At 40.8% G+C, this 20,160-nt stretch overlaps 1 protein-coding gene across 30 annotated transcripts in view; it reads left to right on the plus strand.

The window, feature by feature from the left end:
* DST (dystonin) overlaps positions 1-20,160 on the plus strand; it is a 539,328-nt gene that overhangs the window by 430,970 nt on the left and 88,198 nt on the right. For all 30 annotated transcript variants that reach the window (XM_034766279.1, XM_034766278.1, XM_034766280.1 and 27 more), the window contains 3 exons: positions 4,725-4,924; positions 6,513-7,008; positions 7,885-9,353. In XM_034766279.1, the coding sequence (XP_034622170.1) occupies positions 4,725-4,924; positions 6,513-7,008; positions 7,885-9,353 (2,165 nt within the window). The remainder of the gene's footprint in view (positions 1-4,724; positions 4,925-6,512; positions 7,009-7,884; positions 9,354-20,160) is intronic.

Genomic DNA, 20,160 nt, shown 5'->3' on the forward strand with positions numbered 1-20,160 from the left:
CCCTGGACAAAATTCCACTTTCTGCACAACAGTGTAACTCTAGAGTCTGAAGTCAATGAACTTACTCTGGATTTACACTGGTGCAACAGAGAGTAGAATTTGGCACCCTGTTTTCAGAGGCTTTATCATTTATCCATTTCAAACTGTGTGAGGCTAAGCTTGAAGGTCAGTTGTTAATGCATATACTGACACCTTTTGTAAGGATATGAAGAAAATTAACTAGGACAAATCAATTTCTAGAGCATTAGTATAATACAAAGAGCACTTGGGGCTGCTTTTAATGCTTTCCTTCATGCTGTTTTTCCATGCCCTAGTGGCCTTTTGTCATGTATGGTTTTTAGAGACTTATTGCCATTTTTCAAAACAGATTCCTTAAAATTTGCCCCTCAAAATGGAAATTTCCACTTTTGGACAATAGCTACTGAAGTATATGCACGATAAAATTTTCACATTTTTAAAAAAATGGATTGTTTATATTTTAAAATAAAGTTTAGTTTTGCAATTGCTCATTGATTTTAATATACATTTCTATAACATCAGTATTTATTCCAATGGTGGTAAAAAGTTAGACTGGAAAAATTATGAAGGAGCTCAGAATTGGTCCAAGGCCATATGATTTGAAAGAGAATTAAAGCAGCACAAGCAAGGCTCAGAGAGAAGTGGCAAGTAGGAAGGTGGAGCAAAGGCATTACAGATTGGCAAAGAAGACGTGAAAGAGGAGAAACATAAGGTAGATTTGAGCGACTACACAAGGAGCATAAGAAGAATCCAAAGAACATGAGTAGAAAATAAAACATTAGAGCTGAGGAGAAAATAAAACATTAGAGCCAATGAGAAAGCGTAGACAGAATCAGAGCACCACAGAAGGAGGTGACAGAGTATAAGAGCTACACAAAAGGGGATAGACAAACAAGAGCTGGAGAGGGATAGGAATTGCTTATGGGAGCAGAGAGAGTGTCAGACATAGAGGAATTAATGTAACATAAAACTGAACCTAGTAATAGCAATAAAGCTACGCTGTTTCACACCAACTGATTTGGTACAGCTACTTATTTTTAGTTCTTACTCATTAATTTTAGAGGCATTTTTAGTAACTTTTTCATACCTTATTTTATGTTAGCCATAGGTCTTACTTGTGCCTGGTGGAACACCAGCAGCTCCACTAATGAAAATGACTATGATACAGTAACTCCTCACTTAATGTCATCCCGGATAATGTTGTTTCGTTGTTACGTCCCTGATCTATTAGTGAACATATTCATTTAAAGTTGTGCAATGTTTCCTTATAACATTGTTTGGCCGTGAGGGCTTGGAACCAAGGTGGGCTGGCACCCCCCAGCGCCTCCCACCCCTGCCAGCCCCGTGGATCAGCACCTCCCTCCCGCCTGCAGCAATCAGCTGTTTCGTGGCATTCAGGAGGCTGGGGGAAGGAGCGAGGAAGCGGCATGCTCAGGGGAAGGGGGTGGGGTGGAGGGGGCCTGGGGCAAAGCTGGGGTTGAGCACCCCCGGCACTTTGGAAAGTTGGCGCCTGTACAGCCATGCATACGCCATCCGGAGGAGGGAGTGGTGCACTCCAGCAGGATAGCATGGGTTCATCATCATGATCAGTTTGCACAGGGAAGTGTTTGCAGCCACTGCTGTGTGTCTATTGTGTCTCCTCCCTCCTGCCTCCCTCGGTGCTGCCTTGTAGAGTGTGAGGCTACATTAACTCTTGAGGGCTCAGCTGAGTGCTAGTTCATCATTTAGCAGCAAGGCATTCCCTGGGAAATATCCCACCTGATATCAACATGGTTGCTTTAGGAGATGCTCAGTGAGCTCATGAGTAAGGCCCCAGACAATCCTCTGATTAGTGATTGCAGGGAGATTTGGGGAAAGGGGAACTGCTGCTAACGTGCATGAGCAAGAAACAGAAGGGGCTCAAGGAGCTGACATAGGATATTGTTGCAGTGGCCCTGTGCAAGTCTGTTTTAAATGTAATGGTGGAGGGCTATGTATCGCTCTTCATGCAGATCGGGGTGGAAACTACTATAGCAACAGACATTATAGTGAACTATAGTAAACAGCCATTGTTGTTTACGTTGTGTCGGTACAAGCACAGTTTTCCCTGAATATTTCTAGCTCGTTGTGATTGTACAGTATCACCCAGCATCATGAGTCAAAAACACCCAGCAAGTGATAGTGGAGTCCCTAGCAGTAGCAGTACCACTAGCAGTAAGAAAACCATTAGTTTGGGTATTAAATTAGACACTTTAAGGCGTTTTGATGCAGGTGAGCATGCGGTGGACATTGGCATCGCTCTAGGTCTTACTCCGACCACTATGAGAACAATTCTCTGATCAGGGCTAGTGCTCAGTGTGTAATACCGCTTAGTGCTATTAAAATAAGTCAATCAAGAAGTAGTTTGATGGAAAACATGGAGCATCTTCTCTCAGTGTGGATAGAGGACCAAAACCAGCAGAACATAGTGATACAAGCTAAGGCAAACAGTTTGTATGACAATTTGAAGAGAGACCAAGGTGAAGGATCACAGACAGAGATGTTCACGGCAAGTCGGGGATGGTTTGATCGGTTCAAGAGGCGCTTCCACCTGTATAACATCAAGATGTCCGGTGAGGTGGCTAGTGCCGATACTGCAGCAGCTAAAACATTCCCCGACTATCTCAAGAAAATAATTGAGAAAGGTGAGTCTTCAATGTCGATGAAAGCAGGGCCTCCACTGGTAGAGGATGCCTGAACAGACTTACATTTCCCGAGAGGAGAAGGCAGTGCCTGGATTTAAAGCAGCTAAAGACCGCCTAACCTTGTTTCTAGGTGGTAATGCTGCCGGAGACATGAAGATGAAACCGCTGACAGTGTACCAATCCTAAACACCACGAGCTCTCAAGGGATTTTCAAAGGAACATCTTCCCATTATTTGGAGATCCAATAAGAAGGCATGGATACTTGGAGCTATTTTTTCAGAATGGCTGACTCTCTGTGCCATCCCTGTGTGAAAGGAATACTGTGCCAAGGAAAATCTTGATTTCAAGATTTTATTACTTATTGGTAATGCACCAGCTCATCCAATCAATCTGGAGGACCTCTGCAAAAACGTCAAAGTTGTCTTTCTGCCACCTAACACCACATCACTCATCCAACCCATGGACCAAGGAGCCATCGCTGCATTTAAGGCATATTACTTATGCCATACTTTTGACCAGCTCATCAGAGGCACCGATGGGGAAGGTAAGCCTATGATTCAGCAATTTTGGCGTGACTACAACATCCGCAAGTGCATCACTAACATTGGTGAATCCTGGGCTGAAGTTACTCAGGCATGCATGAACGGTGTGTGGGGGAAGTTGTGGCTTGAATGTGTCAATGACTTAAAGAGATTTAAATATGTTGTCCCCCCAATGAAGAAAGATATCCTTGGCTTGGCCAAGAAAGCAGGTTTTGATGAGGTGGAAGAAGCTGACGTTACACAACTTCTGCAATCACATGGAGAAGAGCTAACCAATGAAGATCTGATGGAACTAGAGGTGATGAGAGCAATGGAAGAAGAGGGCCAAGAAGTAAAAGAAATCGAACCCATCGAAATTTGACTGCCAAACGTCTTTCTGAATCTTTCCAAATGATTGAATCTGGCTTGCAAATCCTTAGTGATGACGATCCTAATAGGAACGCAGCTCCAAGTGGTTAGGGGAGTTGGTCTTGTAATGAATTGCTATAAAGAAATTTACAAAGAAAAAAAAAAAAGGAAAGCAAAATAACAATCTCTAGATGTGTTTTTTCAAGTTGAGACAGTTCAGCAAGAGGAGCAGCCGCTTGATCCACCCTCTGACTCCACCACCTCACCCAAGCTTCACAATCATCATTGCTGAGTACAGTATTAAATTGTTTAAAACTTGTACCTGTATTACAGTTGTTTAAAACTTTTACTGTATATGTATGTAATGTCTTTTGTCTGGCGAAAAAAATTTCCCTGGAACCTAATGCCCCCTGTTTTCATTAATTCTTATGGGAAAATTGGATTCACTTAACATGGTTTGGCTTAAAGTTGCACTTTTCAAGAACATAACTACAACGTTAAGCAAGGAGTTACTGTAATGATTCCTGCAGAAATCTAGGACCTACATTGTTTTGCCTCAATTGCAGTGTAATTCAGGAGTTAGTAATAAAAAGTTCAAAGGAGCATTTATATCCACCTGTCTTACCTAGCTAGCTCATCTCTCTGTCTAAGAAGAAAGTCTAAGGGTAATATTTTCAAAAACACCTAAGTGACTGAGGAACCTAAGTCCCATTTTCAAAAGTGACTTAGGCACTTTGGCTCTTAAGTCTCATTGACTTTCAATGGGACATAGGCTGCCAGGTGACTCACACTTTGAAAATGGGACTTCAGCTTCTAGGTCACACAGGTGCTTTTGAAAATGTTAATATAAGTCTAAATTTGAGCTCTTGGATTTATTTGATGGGATGGTGACTTAGTCCTGCAAATACATGTATATTTACTGTGCTGAAAATTCCCTACATAACTAAATTAATCAGAGGGCTTACATTCAGGTATACACTATGGGTATATTCTGAGTCATTGCACCAAGGAATCTGGTGTTAATATGCACAGAGCATGGTAGCATTATTAGAAAGAACTGTTTATATATTGTGTATACAATCTTATGTCTTACAGCCACTCTGCTAGAACATAGATGCAATATGTTATTAAAATTATCACTATTTTATGATAGATTACAAATGGAAAGAACTCAATCAGATTACAGCTGACAGACGACAAAATCTCGAAGAGTCCTCAAATTACCTGACCCAGTTCCAGACAACAGAAGCTCAGTTAAAGCAGTGGCTTATAGAGAAAGAGCTCATGGTCAGTGTGCTTGGACCACTGTCAATTGACCCAAATATGCTGAATACACAGAAGCAGCAGGTCCAGGTGAGTTTTGGTTGCTTACATATGTTAAATTAATAACATTTTCTGATCTCTTTGCTAAGGTGGTTTTCATTTGAACACCACAGTCAGCAGAAGTTTGTTACAACAATTTATCAGTAAACATCATAACTAACTTAGTTCGGATGGCTACGATATTCACACACACATACACACGTGCACGATATTCACACACACACACACACACACACACAGACAACAAACAAAAACAAAAAACCCCAAAAGAACAAAGAAAGATCAAAAGATCTAAAAAATGTGCAGAACTTATCCCTAGGGAGATACCTGATAATACTGAGCCTCAAATAAATGTTTCTGTTTTGACCATGTTGTGATACTCTTGTGAAATGGTCTTTTGAAGCTTGATTAATTTGAGTGTGTAAGTAGCTAATAACTTTTTATGAGCAGTTCTCTTACGAAATGTATAGTGTTTAGAAAATGCTCTTTTGAGGTTTTGTCCCTTTGATTGTGCCTGTAGCTAATAAACATTTGAAAACAAGTAAAATGCAGGACTGAGCAAAGGAAGTTAGAAGTTACATACTGAGAAACAAAGAAGGAAGAGAAAGTATAGGGAAAATCCTCTAGTTACAGAAATAGAGTGAAATGTGACACCAGTAAAAAGAAATCAAAGTTAAATCAGACGAAGTAGCAGAAGCTACAAATTTTTATTTTAAACATTTCTGTTCCTGCCAGTTAATCTAAATCGTGAGGAGATGTTATAATGCTATTTTGCACAAAATGTGATTGAAACTGACATTTCCATGTAAGTTATCAGTGATAAGAAGAGAGTTTAAAAAATGAACTTTCTTGTAATACCTTTATAAAAAAAATTGATCAGTCTGTAAACAAACAACAAAAATTAAAAATTTAAACAGCCAGCATGAGACTATCAGGTATCACTTAACAGTCATTAAAAGTTAAACCTGATATGCCTTTAAAAGGAAAGGTTTGCAATAGCTGTAAAAATGAAACTGTTATATACGTCCCTTCTTCTCTAAGCATTGTGACTTATTGCCAAAAAAATTAATACTGAGAGCCACAGTTATAAACTTTAATAAATCTTACAATATACGTTCAGTACTTCCGTGAATCAATTCAAATGTTCTCTGTGCTAAAAGAATATAGTCCAGTTTTATGTTACTATACACCTCCTTTGATGTTAGGACAAATTTCAAAACTGCCTGGGAAAGAAAACACTGCTTGAAACAAAATGATGATTATTTTACTTGGTACTGTTCCTTAATTTCTATAATATTAACAAAATTCAATGTTTGTGTCTGCTGATTGAATTCCCATTTGGTAATGAGATACAATATGAAAACGTGCCTTATTTTTTCTATAACTCCTGAAAGTTTCCTCTCTATAGCAACAGAATTGGCTGCCCGATCGATTCCCTTGATGTAATACTTGTAAAACAACACTTTCATGGTGTGTATTAGAAATTAATTCACTTGCTCTTTAAATTGGGAGACTGGTGGCTTAATAATGCATACTAGGTACTGCTAATGAAAACAAATTTAGTTTGGTTGGAGAGGTTTTTCTGAAGTTAATGAATCTTTATTTACTCTCTCCTCAGATTCTGCTTAAGGAGTTTGATACCAGAAAGCCTCAGTATGAACAGTTAACCACAGCTGGTCAGGGGATATTGAAGAGACCAGGTGAACATCCTCCCTCTCATGAAATTGTGAAAAAGCAACTGGCAGCTGTGGCACAAAAATGGGACGGTCTAACAGGACAACTGAATGACAGATGTGGTCAAATTGACCAAGCCATTGTCAAAAGCAAAGAGTATCAAAGCCTTCTGAGAAGCCTGTCTGATAAGCTAAGTGCCTTGGATAATAAACTGAGCAGCACCCTGGCTGTGCGCACACACCCCGATGCTATGAAACAGCAGTTGGAAATGGCTCGAGAAATGAAGCAGGAAATAGAACAGGAAATGAAAAATATAAAAGTGGCTCAGGCCCTTTGTGAGGAGCTGTCAGCGCTGGTTGGAGAAGAGTACTTGAAAGCTGAACTTATTAGGCAATTGGAAGGCATTGTAAAACCATTTACGGATATTGAACAGAAAGCAGGTTAGTATTAAAAAGGGGGAAGACAGTAATATAAAAATAAAGCAAAGAACTAATGGTTAAAGTTCTCTGGTCATTTAAAAATATCCTGTGTTTACCAAAATGAGCCTGAGCCATATTCCTAAATACAGCCAGCCGCCCAGTGTTGTGGATCCAAACTTTGCAGCTTGTCCCTGTGTCTATAAGAAGCTAAAACAATACCCTGGATCTTTAGGGGCCAAACTGAGGTGCAGGGAAACAAATAGTTGTATTTTTTCCATCTCTGCCTGCAAACCCAGCTCCCCCAACTTGAATCACCAGAATGAGATGCTGTTCACAGTAGATTCTGCATAGGTTCAGAACATTAGCCAAACACAAGTTATGCTTTAGTTAAATATAAGTCAATACAGGAATATCAGGGTGATACGTAATGGCCTGTGATATACCAGAGGTCCAACTAGATGATCTAATGGTCCTTACTGGCCTTAAACTCTATGAATCATGATCATCAGTGGGGCTCAGATATCTTGCCAGGTTTTGATGCACTCCGTAGGCTTGGTTACCCGTTGGTGGGGGGGCTTTTTTGTCATGATTGGCTCTGCAGAACTCTCTGCATCATGGTGGCTTCAGACCTCGGCTGAGATCCACTCCTCTGTAGTTTTTTTTTTTGATAATGAGACATTTTATTATCCTATACACTATTTTGTCTGAAATTTGACTCTCCGTGTTAACCAGCAATTTCTAATGAAGAATGATGTGTAATAAAATTAATTGGGCAAACTACAATAAATATATATTACTCAGAACAAAAATATTTTCTTTTGGTTAGAAAATTACTCACCACAATTTTGGTCAGTAGCTAGTTGTAAAAATGACACTATATTATTTTGTTTCTTGCAGCTAATCACGTTCAGCAACTTCAATCAGCATATGCTACTTCTCATCAGTTCCAACAAATGTCTAAGGACTTTCAGACCTGGCTGGACAAAAAGAAAGAAGAACTGAACCAGGCTCATCCTATATCGGCCAACCTTGAGTCCTTGCAGTCATTAATTGGAGAGCAGAAAGATTTTAAGAAGACCTTGTCTGACCAGATTAGTTCCTATGAAAAAATTGTTGCAGAAGGTGAAAGTCTCCTACAGAAGACTCAAGGAGCTGACAGGGCAGAGTTGCAGTCTCAGCTTGGCATGCTCAAAAGTAACTGGGACGAAATGAATAAGCATATAAGAGAAAGGCAAGATAAGTTAAGTACTTGTCTGGAGAAAGCCCTCAAGTACAAAGAACATGTAGAAAACCTGCAGCCCTGGATAGAGAAGTGCCAAAATAACCTGTCTGAAGTAAAGATTGTCATAGATCCTGTCAAAATAGAGAATTCTATTGCTCAGGTGAAGGCCTGGCAAAAGGACTTGGACAAACACCATAGTATGGTGGAATTATTAAATAATGCAGCCGACAGTTTGCTCAATGCCAGTCAAACAGATAAAGAAAGCATTACAGAAGAGAAAGTGGCATTGAACCAGAAAGTGGAAATGGTCACAGAACAATTACATAGTAAGAGGGAGACCTTGGAAAACATGGCACAAAAGCTAAAAGAGTTTCAGGAATCATCCAGAGAAACCCAAAGGCAACTTAAAAGTGCCAAAGAGCAGCTAGAAGTTCATGATGCTCTTGGACCCCAGGCTTGTAGTAACAAACACTTGACAATGATGCAGAGCCAGCAGAAAACACTTCAGACTTTAAAGCCTCATGTGCACTTGGCCAAAAAACTTGCCCAAGAACTGGTGGTAGAAGCTTCCAATTCAGAAGGTGTTGCTGACCTCTTGTTGCAAGCTGAGTCTTTAGAGCAAGAATACAGTACAATCAGCCAGCAGGTTGAAGGCAAGTGTTCATTCTTAGAGACGAAACTTCAGGGAATTGGCCATTTCCAAAACAACATCAGAGAGATGTTTTCTCAGTTTGCAGAGTTTGATGATGAGCTCGATAGCATGGCTCCAGCAGGAAGAGATCTAGACACTCTGTGGTCACAAAGAGAGGATATCAACAATTTCCTCAAAAAGCTGGAAGATCTTATAACAAGTAATGAAAATGCCAATAAAACCTGTAAAATGATGTTAGCCACTGAAGCGTCTCCTGATCTAGTTGGTATAAAAAGGGACTTAGAGGCTTTAAGTAAACAATGCAATAAGTTACTGGACAGAGCAAAAGCCAGAGAGGAACAAGTGGAAGGAATTATTAGTCGTATTGAAGAGTTTTATAGTAATTTAAAAGAATTTTCCAGTCTGCTTAGGGGAGCTGAAGAACATGAAGAATCTCAAGGTCCTGTTGGAATGGAAACAGACATTATTAATCAACAACTGAATATATTCAAGGTAGGAAGAATGCTTTCTTATTAGTAGAGTACTGTACTACAAAACAATTTCTGAGTAGAACACTCTGTAATCCTTCACTTTATGTTTGAAAGGGGTTGTTTTAAGATTGGAGCTCAAAGGAGAAATGCTTCTACTCCATATCAGTCCCATCACTATGACCTGGAGCTGCTGTTTCTGTCCTTCCTCAGGTCCTGCCTTTCCTCTTTGCCACATCTTGGTGAACTCTCATCCCCCTGCAGCCCAGCCTGCCCCTCCCGCACTCCAGCTCAGGTTCCCTGATCCATTCTTTCTCCAGGCGCCAGTGATCCTCACTATCCCTATTTCCCTATCCATGAAACCCACCCATCTCACCTCCCCTAAGAGGTTTTCATCTTACTGACCTCCACACAATTTCCAGGTAGGTGCTTCACTAGACTTGCCCATACACCACATGGACCTGCTCTCTCCTCCATGGCTGCAGTTAGCTCCAGTCCTACAAACATGCATGTGCTCAGCTTTACTGTCATGGGTAGTCCCATCACTTCAGTGGGACTAGTAACAGTAGTACAGTTAAGCACATGCATAAGTGTTTGCAGGATAAGGGCTCTAGTTTCCTCCTCCTATTCTGACATTCTGTCCTCAATTCCAGCCTTTCACTCCATCTGTCCCTCCAGCTAGGTTCCACTAACATCCTCTTCTCTTCTGCAAACATCTGCAAACCACATCCACCACTCTAGCCAGCGCTAAATTGGAATCTTGTGTAAATTAATTCAGGAAATGTCATTAAAATCTCATTTTCTTCCCATAAAATGAGGGTGTTTATCTTGGAATCCTTATCCAAAATCCCCTTCCCCACTGCTATGTATAGTTGTACTGTGGTCTGATTGGTGGCTGTTGTCCAGGTCAGAAAAAGCTGCATTTCAGTGATATTGCATGTATATAAATTGTAAAGTGCTTTGTGATGAAAGGTGGTACATAAAATATTATTATTAAACTTCAGCAAATGATATTTCAACACTCACGTAGCTGGATAAAAGTGGGCAGCCTTGGAAAAACATGGCTATAGAACATTATATTAATCATATATTTATAAACAACAGTGTTTTAAAAGATCATATATTTTCTAGTGACATTATGGCAACATTCTGAATTTTTTGTTTAGCTTTGCAACATATGGTTTCAAATTCAATGCAGTATTGACTCCAAAGTTTGTATGACTTATGTTAGCCTTGCTTGTTCTAGTTTACTTTATCATAAAACAGTCCTCTATAACATGAACTAAGTCGTATTCTCAAAAAGAGGAGACTAGAATTGAAGAAAAGTAATTGTACACTTTTCCCAGCAGAGGGTGCTTTTTTGCTTGTTTGGACTGAACAAAACAGTGTCAGGATTTAAAACTGGATTCATTTTACATGCATCGTATGAGAGTTTGAGTTTTACTGCTGACTTTATCCTCTATAAACTATGATCTTTCAAAATGCATAAACGCATACAAAAGTGTTGAAATAATAGTTATATTGCAAAAACATTCTAGTAGATTGTTAGGATTAAAATGGTATGCAACTCTGAATTGACCAGTATATATCAATCTAGAAACAGAAACAAATTGCTTCTCTTTGAACAATGTTAGTAAAACACTTGGAAAACAATAAGCAAAATGATTACGCTGTGATTACTATTGCTTAGATTGGTGCAATTGAACTGGGGCTATGATTTGTGATCTATATCAGAGGTTCTCAATCTGTTTCTTTCTGAGGCTCCCCTCAACATGCTATAAAATCTCCAGGGCCCAGCGCAGGAGGGGGGAAACTGGGGGCTCCAGGACGGGGTGGGCCCTCGGGCATAGGCATAGTTTGACTTCTATTTTGGGAGGGCAGGGGCTGGCGGTGGTTGGGCCAGCTCCACACAGCAGGGTTCAGGGAGGCAGCGCCACCTCCATCCCCTGACTCACCTTAGCAGACCAACCAGTCAGTCTGGGTTGTGTGTGGTGGAGGTTCACTTAGGGTACAGGGAGCGGGGAGCTAGGGGTTGTGTGTGGGCAGGGGACTAGCTCCGGGTACAGGGAGCGGGGAGCTAGGCACTGGGTGCAGGCAGGGGGTAGCTCATTGTGCAGGGTGGGTGGTAACTGGGGCTGTGTGCAGGCAGGGGGTTAGCTCAGGATACAGGGACGGGGGTAGATGGGGCTATGTGCAGGCAGGGGAGTAGCTCAAGATGCAAGGAGGAGGATAGCTGGGGCTGGGTGCAGGCGGAGATAGCTCAGGGTGCAGGGAGACGGTAGCTAGGGGCTGGGTGCAGGCAGGGGAGTAGCCCAGGGTGCAGGGAGTGGGGAGCCAGGGGCTGTGTGCGGGCAGGGGGTTAGCTCAGGATACAGGAAGGGGGGAGCTAGGAGCTGTGCATGGGCAGGGGGTAGCTCAGGGTGCAGGGAGGGGGTAGCTAGAGGCTGTGTGTGGGCTGGGGGGGTAGCTCAGGGGGAAAGGGGGCTGGCTTGAGGGGCAGGGGGGAACCACCCCCCAGCACTCACTGGCAGCGCTGTTGGGGCCGGGTCCCTGTACTTCCCGCCGCTGGTGAGTGCAGGCCCAGTCCTACTGCAGTCCTCAGGGATGGAAAGGGGCGGGGCTGGGGCGGAGCAGGGGCGGGAAGAGGTGGGGCGGGGGCCATCGGGAAGAGGCGGGGCAGAGGCTGGAGCAGTTCGCAGCCACGCAGGGCACCAGTGCCCTAAATTTCCTGGTGCCCTACGCAGCTGCGTACTTTGCGTATGGGTAAGGACGGCCCTGGGGGGAGCTAGGGGCTGTGCGCCAGGAGGGCTCCCTGTGGTCACTGCTCCCCAAGGGCTCTGCCGGCCACAGAGCTGGGCCCCCTGCCTGGGCGGCTCTTACCGGCTGCATGAGCTGAGGAGCAGCCACAGCCCGGCTGCCCGCTCCGTGGCATGAGCCGGAGCAGCAGCTGCCTGCACTTCCGACGCCGGCTTTCCGCCTCTGACCTGGCTAAGGGGCGGGGCCTTGGGGAGAGGAGAAAGCGGGGTGGGGGGTGGAGCTGCCCTCAGGACTGCTCCACTTTGGCACTGCAAGGGGGGGGCAACCAGTACTCGGAGCTTAGCCCCGGGGCTCCTGGCTTTAGTGCCAGGGTGGAGGCGCCGGGCTCCTGGCTTTAGCCCTGTGCCAGGGAGAGGGGGGCGCCAAGACTCGGGCTCTGGGTTCCAGATGTGGGGTCCCATGGCCCCCCTGAAATGGCTTGAGGCTCCCCAGGGGGCAATGGACCCCCAGTTGAGAACCACTGATCTATATGATATTTCCATATTTCTGCTGCTTTCAAAAGTGGGAGCCATTTAAATATAGCTCCAGGTTTCTTTAACCACAAAAAGTCTACACTCTGTGGTATAACTCCGAACTAGCAGAGCCCTCATGTAGAGGCAGTCTGACTAGTCCAGAAATAAGGGAGCTAGAAAATAGTACCCGAGGTCTTGTTTTTTGCACTCTTATATGCCTTGTGTCATTTTTATTCCTCTGGGCCAGTGGGCTAAATATCACTACAGTGGAACAGCAGGTATCCTTGTAGAACAGCTGTAGCAACTTTGTACCACGTCATCGCAGCTCTTGAACAATATTGTATTATAGGTAGGCACAAGCAATCCTTCACCTTCAGGGTGCAGCCTAAATGCCAGTGCTTGTACTCCCTGAGAGGAAGAAGCAACCGGCTAATGCAGCCTGGAGCATTCCACACCCCAAAGACGCTATACAGACACATAGGAAGAAAGAGTCCCTGCCCCAAAGAGCTTGTAAACTGAAAAAGTTGATAAAGGAATATAAAATAAAGCATCTGCTCAGGTTAATAGCTGGCACAGATACACACGGAGATATAAGCTAAAATTTTATATGTACGCTTGTATATTTGTTTGATTTATAACAATTAGTTTTACGTTTGTTAGTTGGTTTTGGGCGGGCACACATTGGCATTGAAGTGGGAGTGAAGAGTTCTGGAAAAGATGAAGGGATTATGGGAATAAAAGGTGAGCGGGTGCCAGGATTAGGAAATTTGAGGGAAGAGGAAATGCACAAGGGAAAAGGGAGAAAGGAAGGTAAGAAGAAGGGGCAGAGAGAGTGAAGCTGGGCAGTTCAAGGGTTGCACTGGTAGGAGAGGGACAGGGCCAACAAACAGTGGCCTTAGAATAATAAGAAAAATAAACCTAAATTGCAGACCCGATTGAAGATTAGGATTGGTTGGAAATTTTTGATCAAAACTTTTTTTATTGCAAAACTGAGTCCTTGAGTAAACAAAATGTTTTGCAGAAAGTGGGCGTCTGCTTCTGTCAGATTTTTTTGATTTTATGTCTGAAAACCAAACACTGAAAATTTTTGCTCCAAAATTATAAAGTTCTCAGCAGTTTAGGGGGATTTCCAAAGGTCCTGCCCTTTCTGCAAGCCCCTTCGCACTGCTGGTGGGGTTACACATATAAATTTTGACTAGGAAATGGGAAGCTGTTGGGCTTGGTGCCCAGGGCAGGACCTTCTGGTTCTGGCGGGGCAAGAGGAACCAGGAACAAGAAGGCTTCCTTGGTGCTTAGAGGAAAAAGCCCCGTGAGCCTGGAGATTTCCAGTCTGCTCCTGCAAGCTCCTCCGGACTGCTGCTGTTGCTCCTCTTGTGGAAAGAAGGCTGTTGGGTCTGGTGCCCTTCGTGTGACTCCCAGTGTCCGGCGGAAGGGGGAGCAGGGTTAGATGAACCTGACTGGGCAGGGTAGAGGTATGGCCATGCCTCAGTCCCCTTTCACACCCCAGAATATTTAGGGCTGGCACTGTGGACTATGTAAGCTGCACCATTTCAGTTGATGTTGTACTTGTTTGTCCTCAGCATGCTCCCATAGGGCTGTTCTCCCTGACTCAGCAATCCATAGGCAGAATGGCTCCAGCAGCAGCTGCTTTGAATGGTGCTGCACTTTCATGCACATCCACATTTTGTCACCTCCTCTGAAGTGCAGCTGTGGCTGCAAACCACAGTCTCGTTCTTTATGACTTTAGCTTCTGTGGTCTCATAGAAATTTGCTTCTGGGTGGATAGACTCATTCACACAGTCTCCTTATGCTCTTGATGGAAGGATCTTGCAGAATGGGCCAAAAGGTGCTTCTGTGGTTTGGCCAACTTTTGCAAGCAAAGAATAGAGCTTTGTGATACTTTTTGGTATCTGATATTAAAATTCACAATTGTTAAAGAAAAACTTATAGGTGAATTGTGACTCGTATTTGTATTTCCTCTAGATAATCTGCTCATTTCAGTCACTGTGTAGTGTGATATCCAAAATGGGTACCACCAACTTTAACCGGCACTAGAAAATGGAAGTATGACTTGCATTAACTTGAAATCATGTAGTTTTAATGTGAAATGTTTACATTTTGGGTGACAGATTTGCTTTCTGTATGGCAATTGTTTAAAGTGTAGTGAAGTTCATTAGAAAGCAGTACCAGAATTGCTTCTTCACAGGATAAACCAAGAGAATTATTTTGGATTTACATCAGTGTAACTGAAAGCAGAATTTGGCTCAGTGACTATAGAACAGGCAAAAAAAGATCCCCGTTGGTATTCAGAGAAAAGTGATTAAAAAAGCAACAACAAATAATTTGGTGTTTCTGTTCAAAGCTGTTTTAATCTCTTACAGTAGCTGGCTTTTGTGTTTTATGGCATTTGTTTCATTCAGCTTTGTCATGGATTTTTGTTTTCAAATAAAGGATGCAATGAATAGATCTGAAACAAAAGGGAATTCCAGTAGGTGGACTTGCTGTATTTAGTTACGCTGATTCTACTTTCTGTTTTCTTTAAAAATAAACAAAAAAACTTTAGAGATGAGCCTGAACCAACCTCCTGGATTTGGGATCACCCAGAACTTCTAGCATTTAGATCTGAATTCATAGCTAGGTCGTATCTTAAAAAACAAAAATAAAAAGCTCATTCAGAGAACTATCAAATTATTACACGCCTCAAAATCTTTCCAAAATGCTTCATTAATTTAATTAACAAACCTTCCCAGCTTTCCTCTGAAAATACATAGAATTGTTGTTAGCTTTCATAACTGGATGGTTCTTCCCCTCCCTTCCCCCATTCCCAAGAACAATAGCAGTGCAGCTATTAAAGGTTTTCCTTCATATTTGCAGTGTGCCTAGAAAAGGATGGTTTCTAATTGGACTTCATAGGAATCTTAACCTTGATGAATATTCCTGTTGATGAGTTTGAACTAAGAGTTTAATTGGTTTATGCTTATTGCGTCCACTGTGTTCTCTGACTATTACATTGAAGCAAGATAGTGTTTACTCAACAGTCTGAGGTTTATTTTCATATATTTAACTAAACAGTTAAAATGCAAGGATTTTTTTAATGTACTGATTTGCAAATATTGCATAAAACATCATAGATCCCTTTCAGAAGGTTGACCTCTCTTTACAACATATGGGAAAAAAAAATAGGGTAAAGAATTGTGTTTTGATTATTAATCAATCTAATTTTCTAAAAACAACATGAGAAAGTAACTAATACTTATGGATGTAGCATTAGGTTATTCAAAAAAGGTCTTCATTTTAGCTGGTCAAAAATGGGAAAACCTTTTACAAAAATGTTCACAAAAAGTATTCCTATTTTTTCCATTGAAAAATCAAAACTTGGAAATTCTGGTCCTGATTCTGTCCTGTTAAAGAAGGTACCGCTCCCTTTGAATTCATGGGATTTTGTTTGTGGTTGGTCTGGTGGGAATACACACTATTGATGGGACCTCAGAAGAGTAACCATGCAGGTTACATTTTTCTAATTTAGAGAAACCTGAGACTTCAGTCTTAAGATTAATATCTCTTTGACATAGTTTAATATGTCATGGCTGTGTTTAATTTTATGGGCACTGGAGACTTTATTTTCTGTGATAGCTGTACTTACCAAAAAAAAGGCAAAATGCATGAAAGAAAAAGGACAGAATTTGTTTCATACCTTTTTACTTTTTGATATATATCTGAGCGTACACATATCTTTATATGACATTTTTTTCTTATTTTTAAAATGCCCTTACAGCAAAAATGTATGTAATGTTTTTATTTCCTAATGTGCTTATCTAATAAAACTTTGGTAGATTTTATTCAATAGTGCACTGTTAAGTTTTAATACCAAATGCTATATGCTGCCCTTAATCTATGATTAAAACTCTCACTAAAATTGATACCAAATAGGGCCCTGGTCAATAATAGTATGCAAATTAGTGTTAATGAAGAAGCAGCTTGTACATAACCTCTTTAATAAGTGTGTTATGTGCCAGTCTCCAACCTCTTTGGATTTACATTTGTTTTAAATTGACGTTGTCAGGTAGTTTAGACACAAAATGTAGGAGTTCCTTTAATGCCTTTTTAACTCTTTGGGATTCAGGACCCTAATATTAATATAAACATTTTCATTATTTTTTATTTTAGTTTCAATAGAAATAGGCTTTTTTTTCTTCTGACTTAAAATTTCCCCATCTAGCATTTGCAACTCAGACATTGCAACATTGTGCAATTGTATGAGAGTCAGAAAGTGAAAATGAATAGAAACAAAAGCTGAAACTGATGCTGATTTATTTCCATTTTCCAATTTCAGTGAAATATAAAAACTATACAGACAGACTAAATAAAGTCAAATTGGATTTTTTATAACATTTTTGTTATAATTTCAGATTTTATCAGTAAAACAGATAAATATACATATAAAGATTTATTTTTTAACATGACAGTATCCCTTTAAAAGGTGACACTATTGGGTTGTGTGTTGAACTGTAGACTGTGCTTAAAAACTATGCATATCATCACCAGAAATCCATGATGAACAAATGAGAGGTTTGATTTGTGTTAATTCAACATACTGCACTGGATTGTTTTTTATATAATTAAGCAAAATAGTGCTGTTTCTGGTTGTTTGAAAAAATGTTCTGGAAATTTGGTATGTGTGGTGTCAGGTTACCTAGCTAAGCTGTGCCATGTCAGTTTCAACATTTTGAATTAATTAACAGTATTTCATTGTGCTTCTAAGCAAAGCAGGTCCTCCACAATTAAAGAATGCATTCTAATTTACATGATGTCATCACCAGCTAGTTTGTTATAGTTTGGTATGTGGAGTCTGGAGGTTCCTCCCACTGAAACAGCTCAGTCTGTTTCAGAGACAAGACAAATGGTAAAAGTGAAAAGATGACTAAGAAGTTAACTGTTAAATCATGTGGGGCAGAAAACATAAGGGGGTAGAGCTAAGAGGTCAGGCACCTACTAATGCTTGGCCAGAATAATATTCTGAGAACGAATGGGATAGTAGCAGATGTTGCCTAAAGAAAAAAAAAAAGGGTGTTTCTTTAAGCTCAGTGTTGGGAGGATGCCTGTCAGTTCGTAAGAAACCAGGGAGAGCTGGAAAGCTTATCAGCTACACTGGATGGTACATGCAAGCATTCATTGTTGGATTTCCTTTTATGCCTTCTTCTCTACAGCTGCACTTCAAAATGAAGACAAAACGGTGACCACAGTCTGCCAACTACGGTTTATAGTTAAGTCTTGCTGAATTTAAACGGAACGTAAATCTGCTGTGCCTTAGGAAAAGAAATGCTGTAGTTATTCTGCGCTGCAGTTGCCTTAAACAGGATAACAACTTTCCAGGAGGATATTTTGAAAATGAATTTAAAAAAGTTGCTTTTCTAATTACTAGTTTAAAGGGCTGTTTGATTGCATTTGCCTGACTACCTAGAAAACTGTTTTCCTGTGGAACTTCTGAATACGCCACAAAGAAGCTTAGTACAAGAAGAAAATACACTGCCTTTCAGATTAAGGTTATTTATAGCTACTGCCAAAAAAAGTAAAGGACTGTTTTACTATTCTTACTATTCTGGATTTAACTTATTTTTCCCTGAAGATTTTCTTTGTGCCTTGGTTTAAACTGTACACAGCTACTGTGGGATCTTTCTTTTGAAGCTTCTGCACCATGTCTTATTTATAAAAGGAGATGGAATTCTGCAAACCATTTAAATGGATTACAGTTAATCGGTCACCTACAGAAGATAATGTGCTGCCTACTATAATGCTTATTCATTTGGAAGGCTTAATCTGGAGATTTAAGATACAAATTTTGACCTGCAAAAAGAAATGAAACATTCTGTGGAATGTTATGCGTATTTGAGACACTGTTGGGTTTTTGCTTTGTTTTGTTGTTATATTGACAGACTTCTGCTCCTTACTTACAAAAGCACTTTATATTTTTGGAATAAAAATTAAATAAATCACAGCCTGGTAAAGTTATAGTTGCTTTTGCACTGATTATGACCTTAACCACCTCATAAATTATGACATAGATTTTGTATATGTGCTAAAGGCAAGTTGACTGTAGTTGTTCAGTTCAACAATGTTTTTCATGTTTTTCATTATATGTCACACTTCCTGAAAGCAGAGGCATAGTAGTACATTTCTGTAAATACTTTCAAAATGGGGAAGCCGCTTAGCAGGCCAGACTGTTTACGTCAGAATCCTCCTTGTGTAGGGAAGGGTGAAGAAGATGAAGATCTAAATATGGAAGACTGTTATGTTCCTCAGAGGTCAATCTATGACACAGTGCGACTGAATGAACAGATTGATTCAGGCTCCAAAGGCAGCCTCTCCTCAAGACATTTCACAGATCGAACTTTACCATATAGTCATAGAACACTGGATATTAGTACTTTGTGCCCCAATGGAGCCCTTACTTCTTCCAGTGTATTTGAGCTCAGAAGTCGAGAAGTTAACAAATTAGATGAAAAAATGATATTTGATGCACTTAAACTGAACAGTGATATAATTCGAACTGCTGGATTACCCAAAACAAAATCTCACACAGAAAAGAAAGAACATAGAAGATCATGGAGAATGTTTGTTCCACCCAATTTTGCAGAATGTGCAAATAAAAGTGAATGCTCATTTGTTGAAACTGCTGATAGATCAGATATAGCAAAAGAAGGCAAGTGCAAATGGGGCACTAATTCCCTCACCTCAGAAGAGGATGACTCTGGTCTATGCAGCCCTCCAACAGAAAGAGAAGAAAAACAAGACCCATTATTAGCAGGAGAGCAAAGTCAAGTCAGAAGTATATCTTCTGCAGAATATATCCATGTAGTAGGTCAATTTAGACAATTTTTTCCTGCTATTTCCAGTAGTGAACAGCTCATCCCATTGCTTGATTGCAGTAGTGCCCCTATTGAAGAGAGCTGCAGATTGACTTTACATGATGTTTCACAAACAGAAAAAATAGTGCAAAGTAGTCCTCAGAAATGTGAAAATGAGGAGACAGGGACCAAATGTTGTTACTCACAGAGTTCTTTGAAAGAGAACATCATATCAGATGCAGAACATCTCCAAGGTCACGGAGAAAACCATTTTACCGCAGACAAAGGAAAAGTAGAAAATGAGTGTGAAGTTGAAGAAATGAAAACACATGTCACAATGATAGCGGGGGACTGTGTGGATGATGCACCTCAGGATTTAGGCATGTATTATGCAAGTATTGCTGTTAATGCTAGCGACACAGATTTAGCAAAATATGAGATTTTGTCTGATGCAGAGGAATCTAGTATAACACATACAGATTCAATGGAAACAACATTTTCTGCTCAGGAAGTGGAGTTAGATAATACCATAAACTGTCCACAAGCTAACCCAATGAGAATGAAAAGGAATGTCTGGACTACAGGAACCCACATAGAAACCTTGGATACAGTCTGCAATGGTCTATTGTCTAATAAGGTAATTCAAAACAAAAGGGTCTTGGAATCATTGCAGCAAAGGCCAAAAACTGTTCGTTTTGTTATCATAAAAGTGACTGAT

This window comes from Trachemys scripta, chromosome 3 (assembly GCF_013100865.1).
Source record: "Trachemys scripta elegans isolate TJP31775 chromosome 3, CAS_Tse_1.0, whole genome shotgun sequence".
Lineage (NCBI taxonomy): Eukaryota > Metazoa > Chordata > Testudines > Emydidae > Trachemys > Trachemys scripta.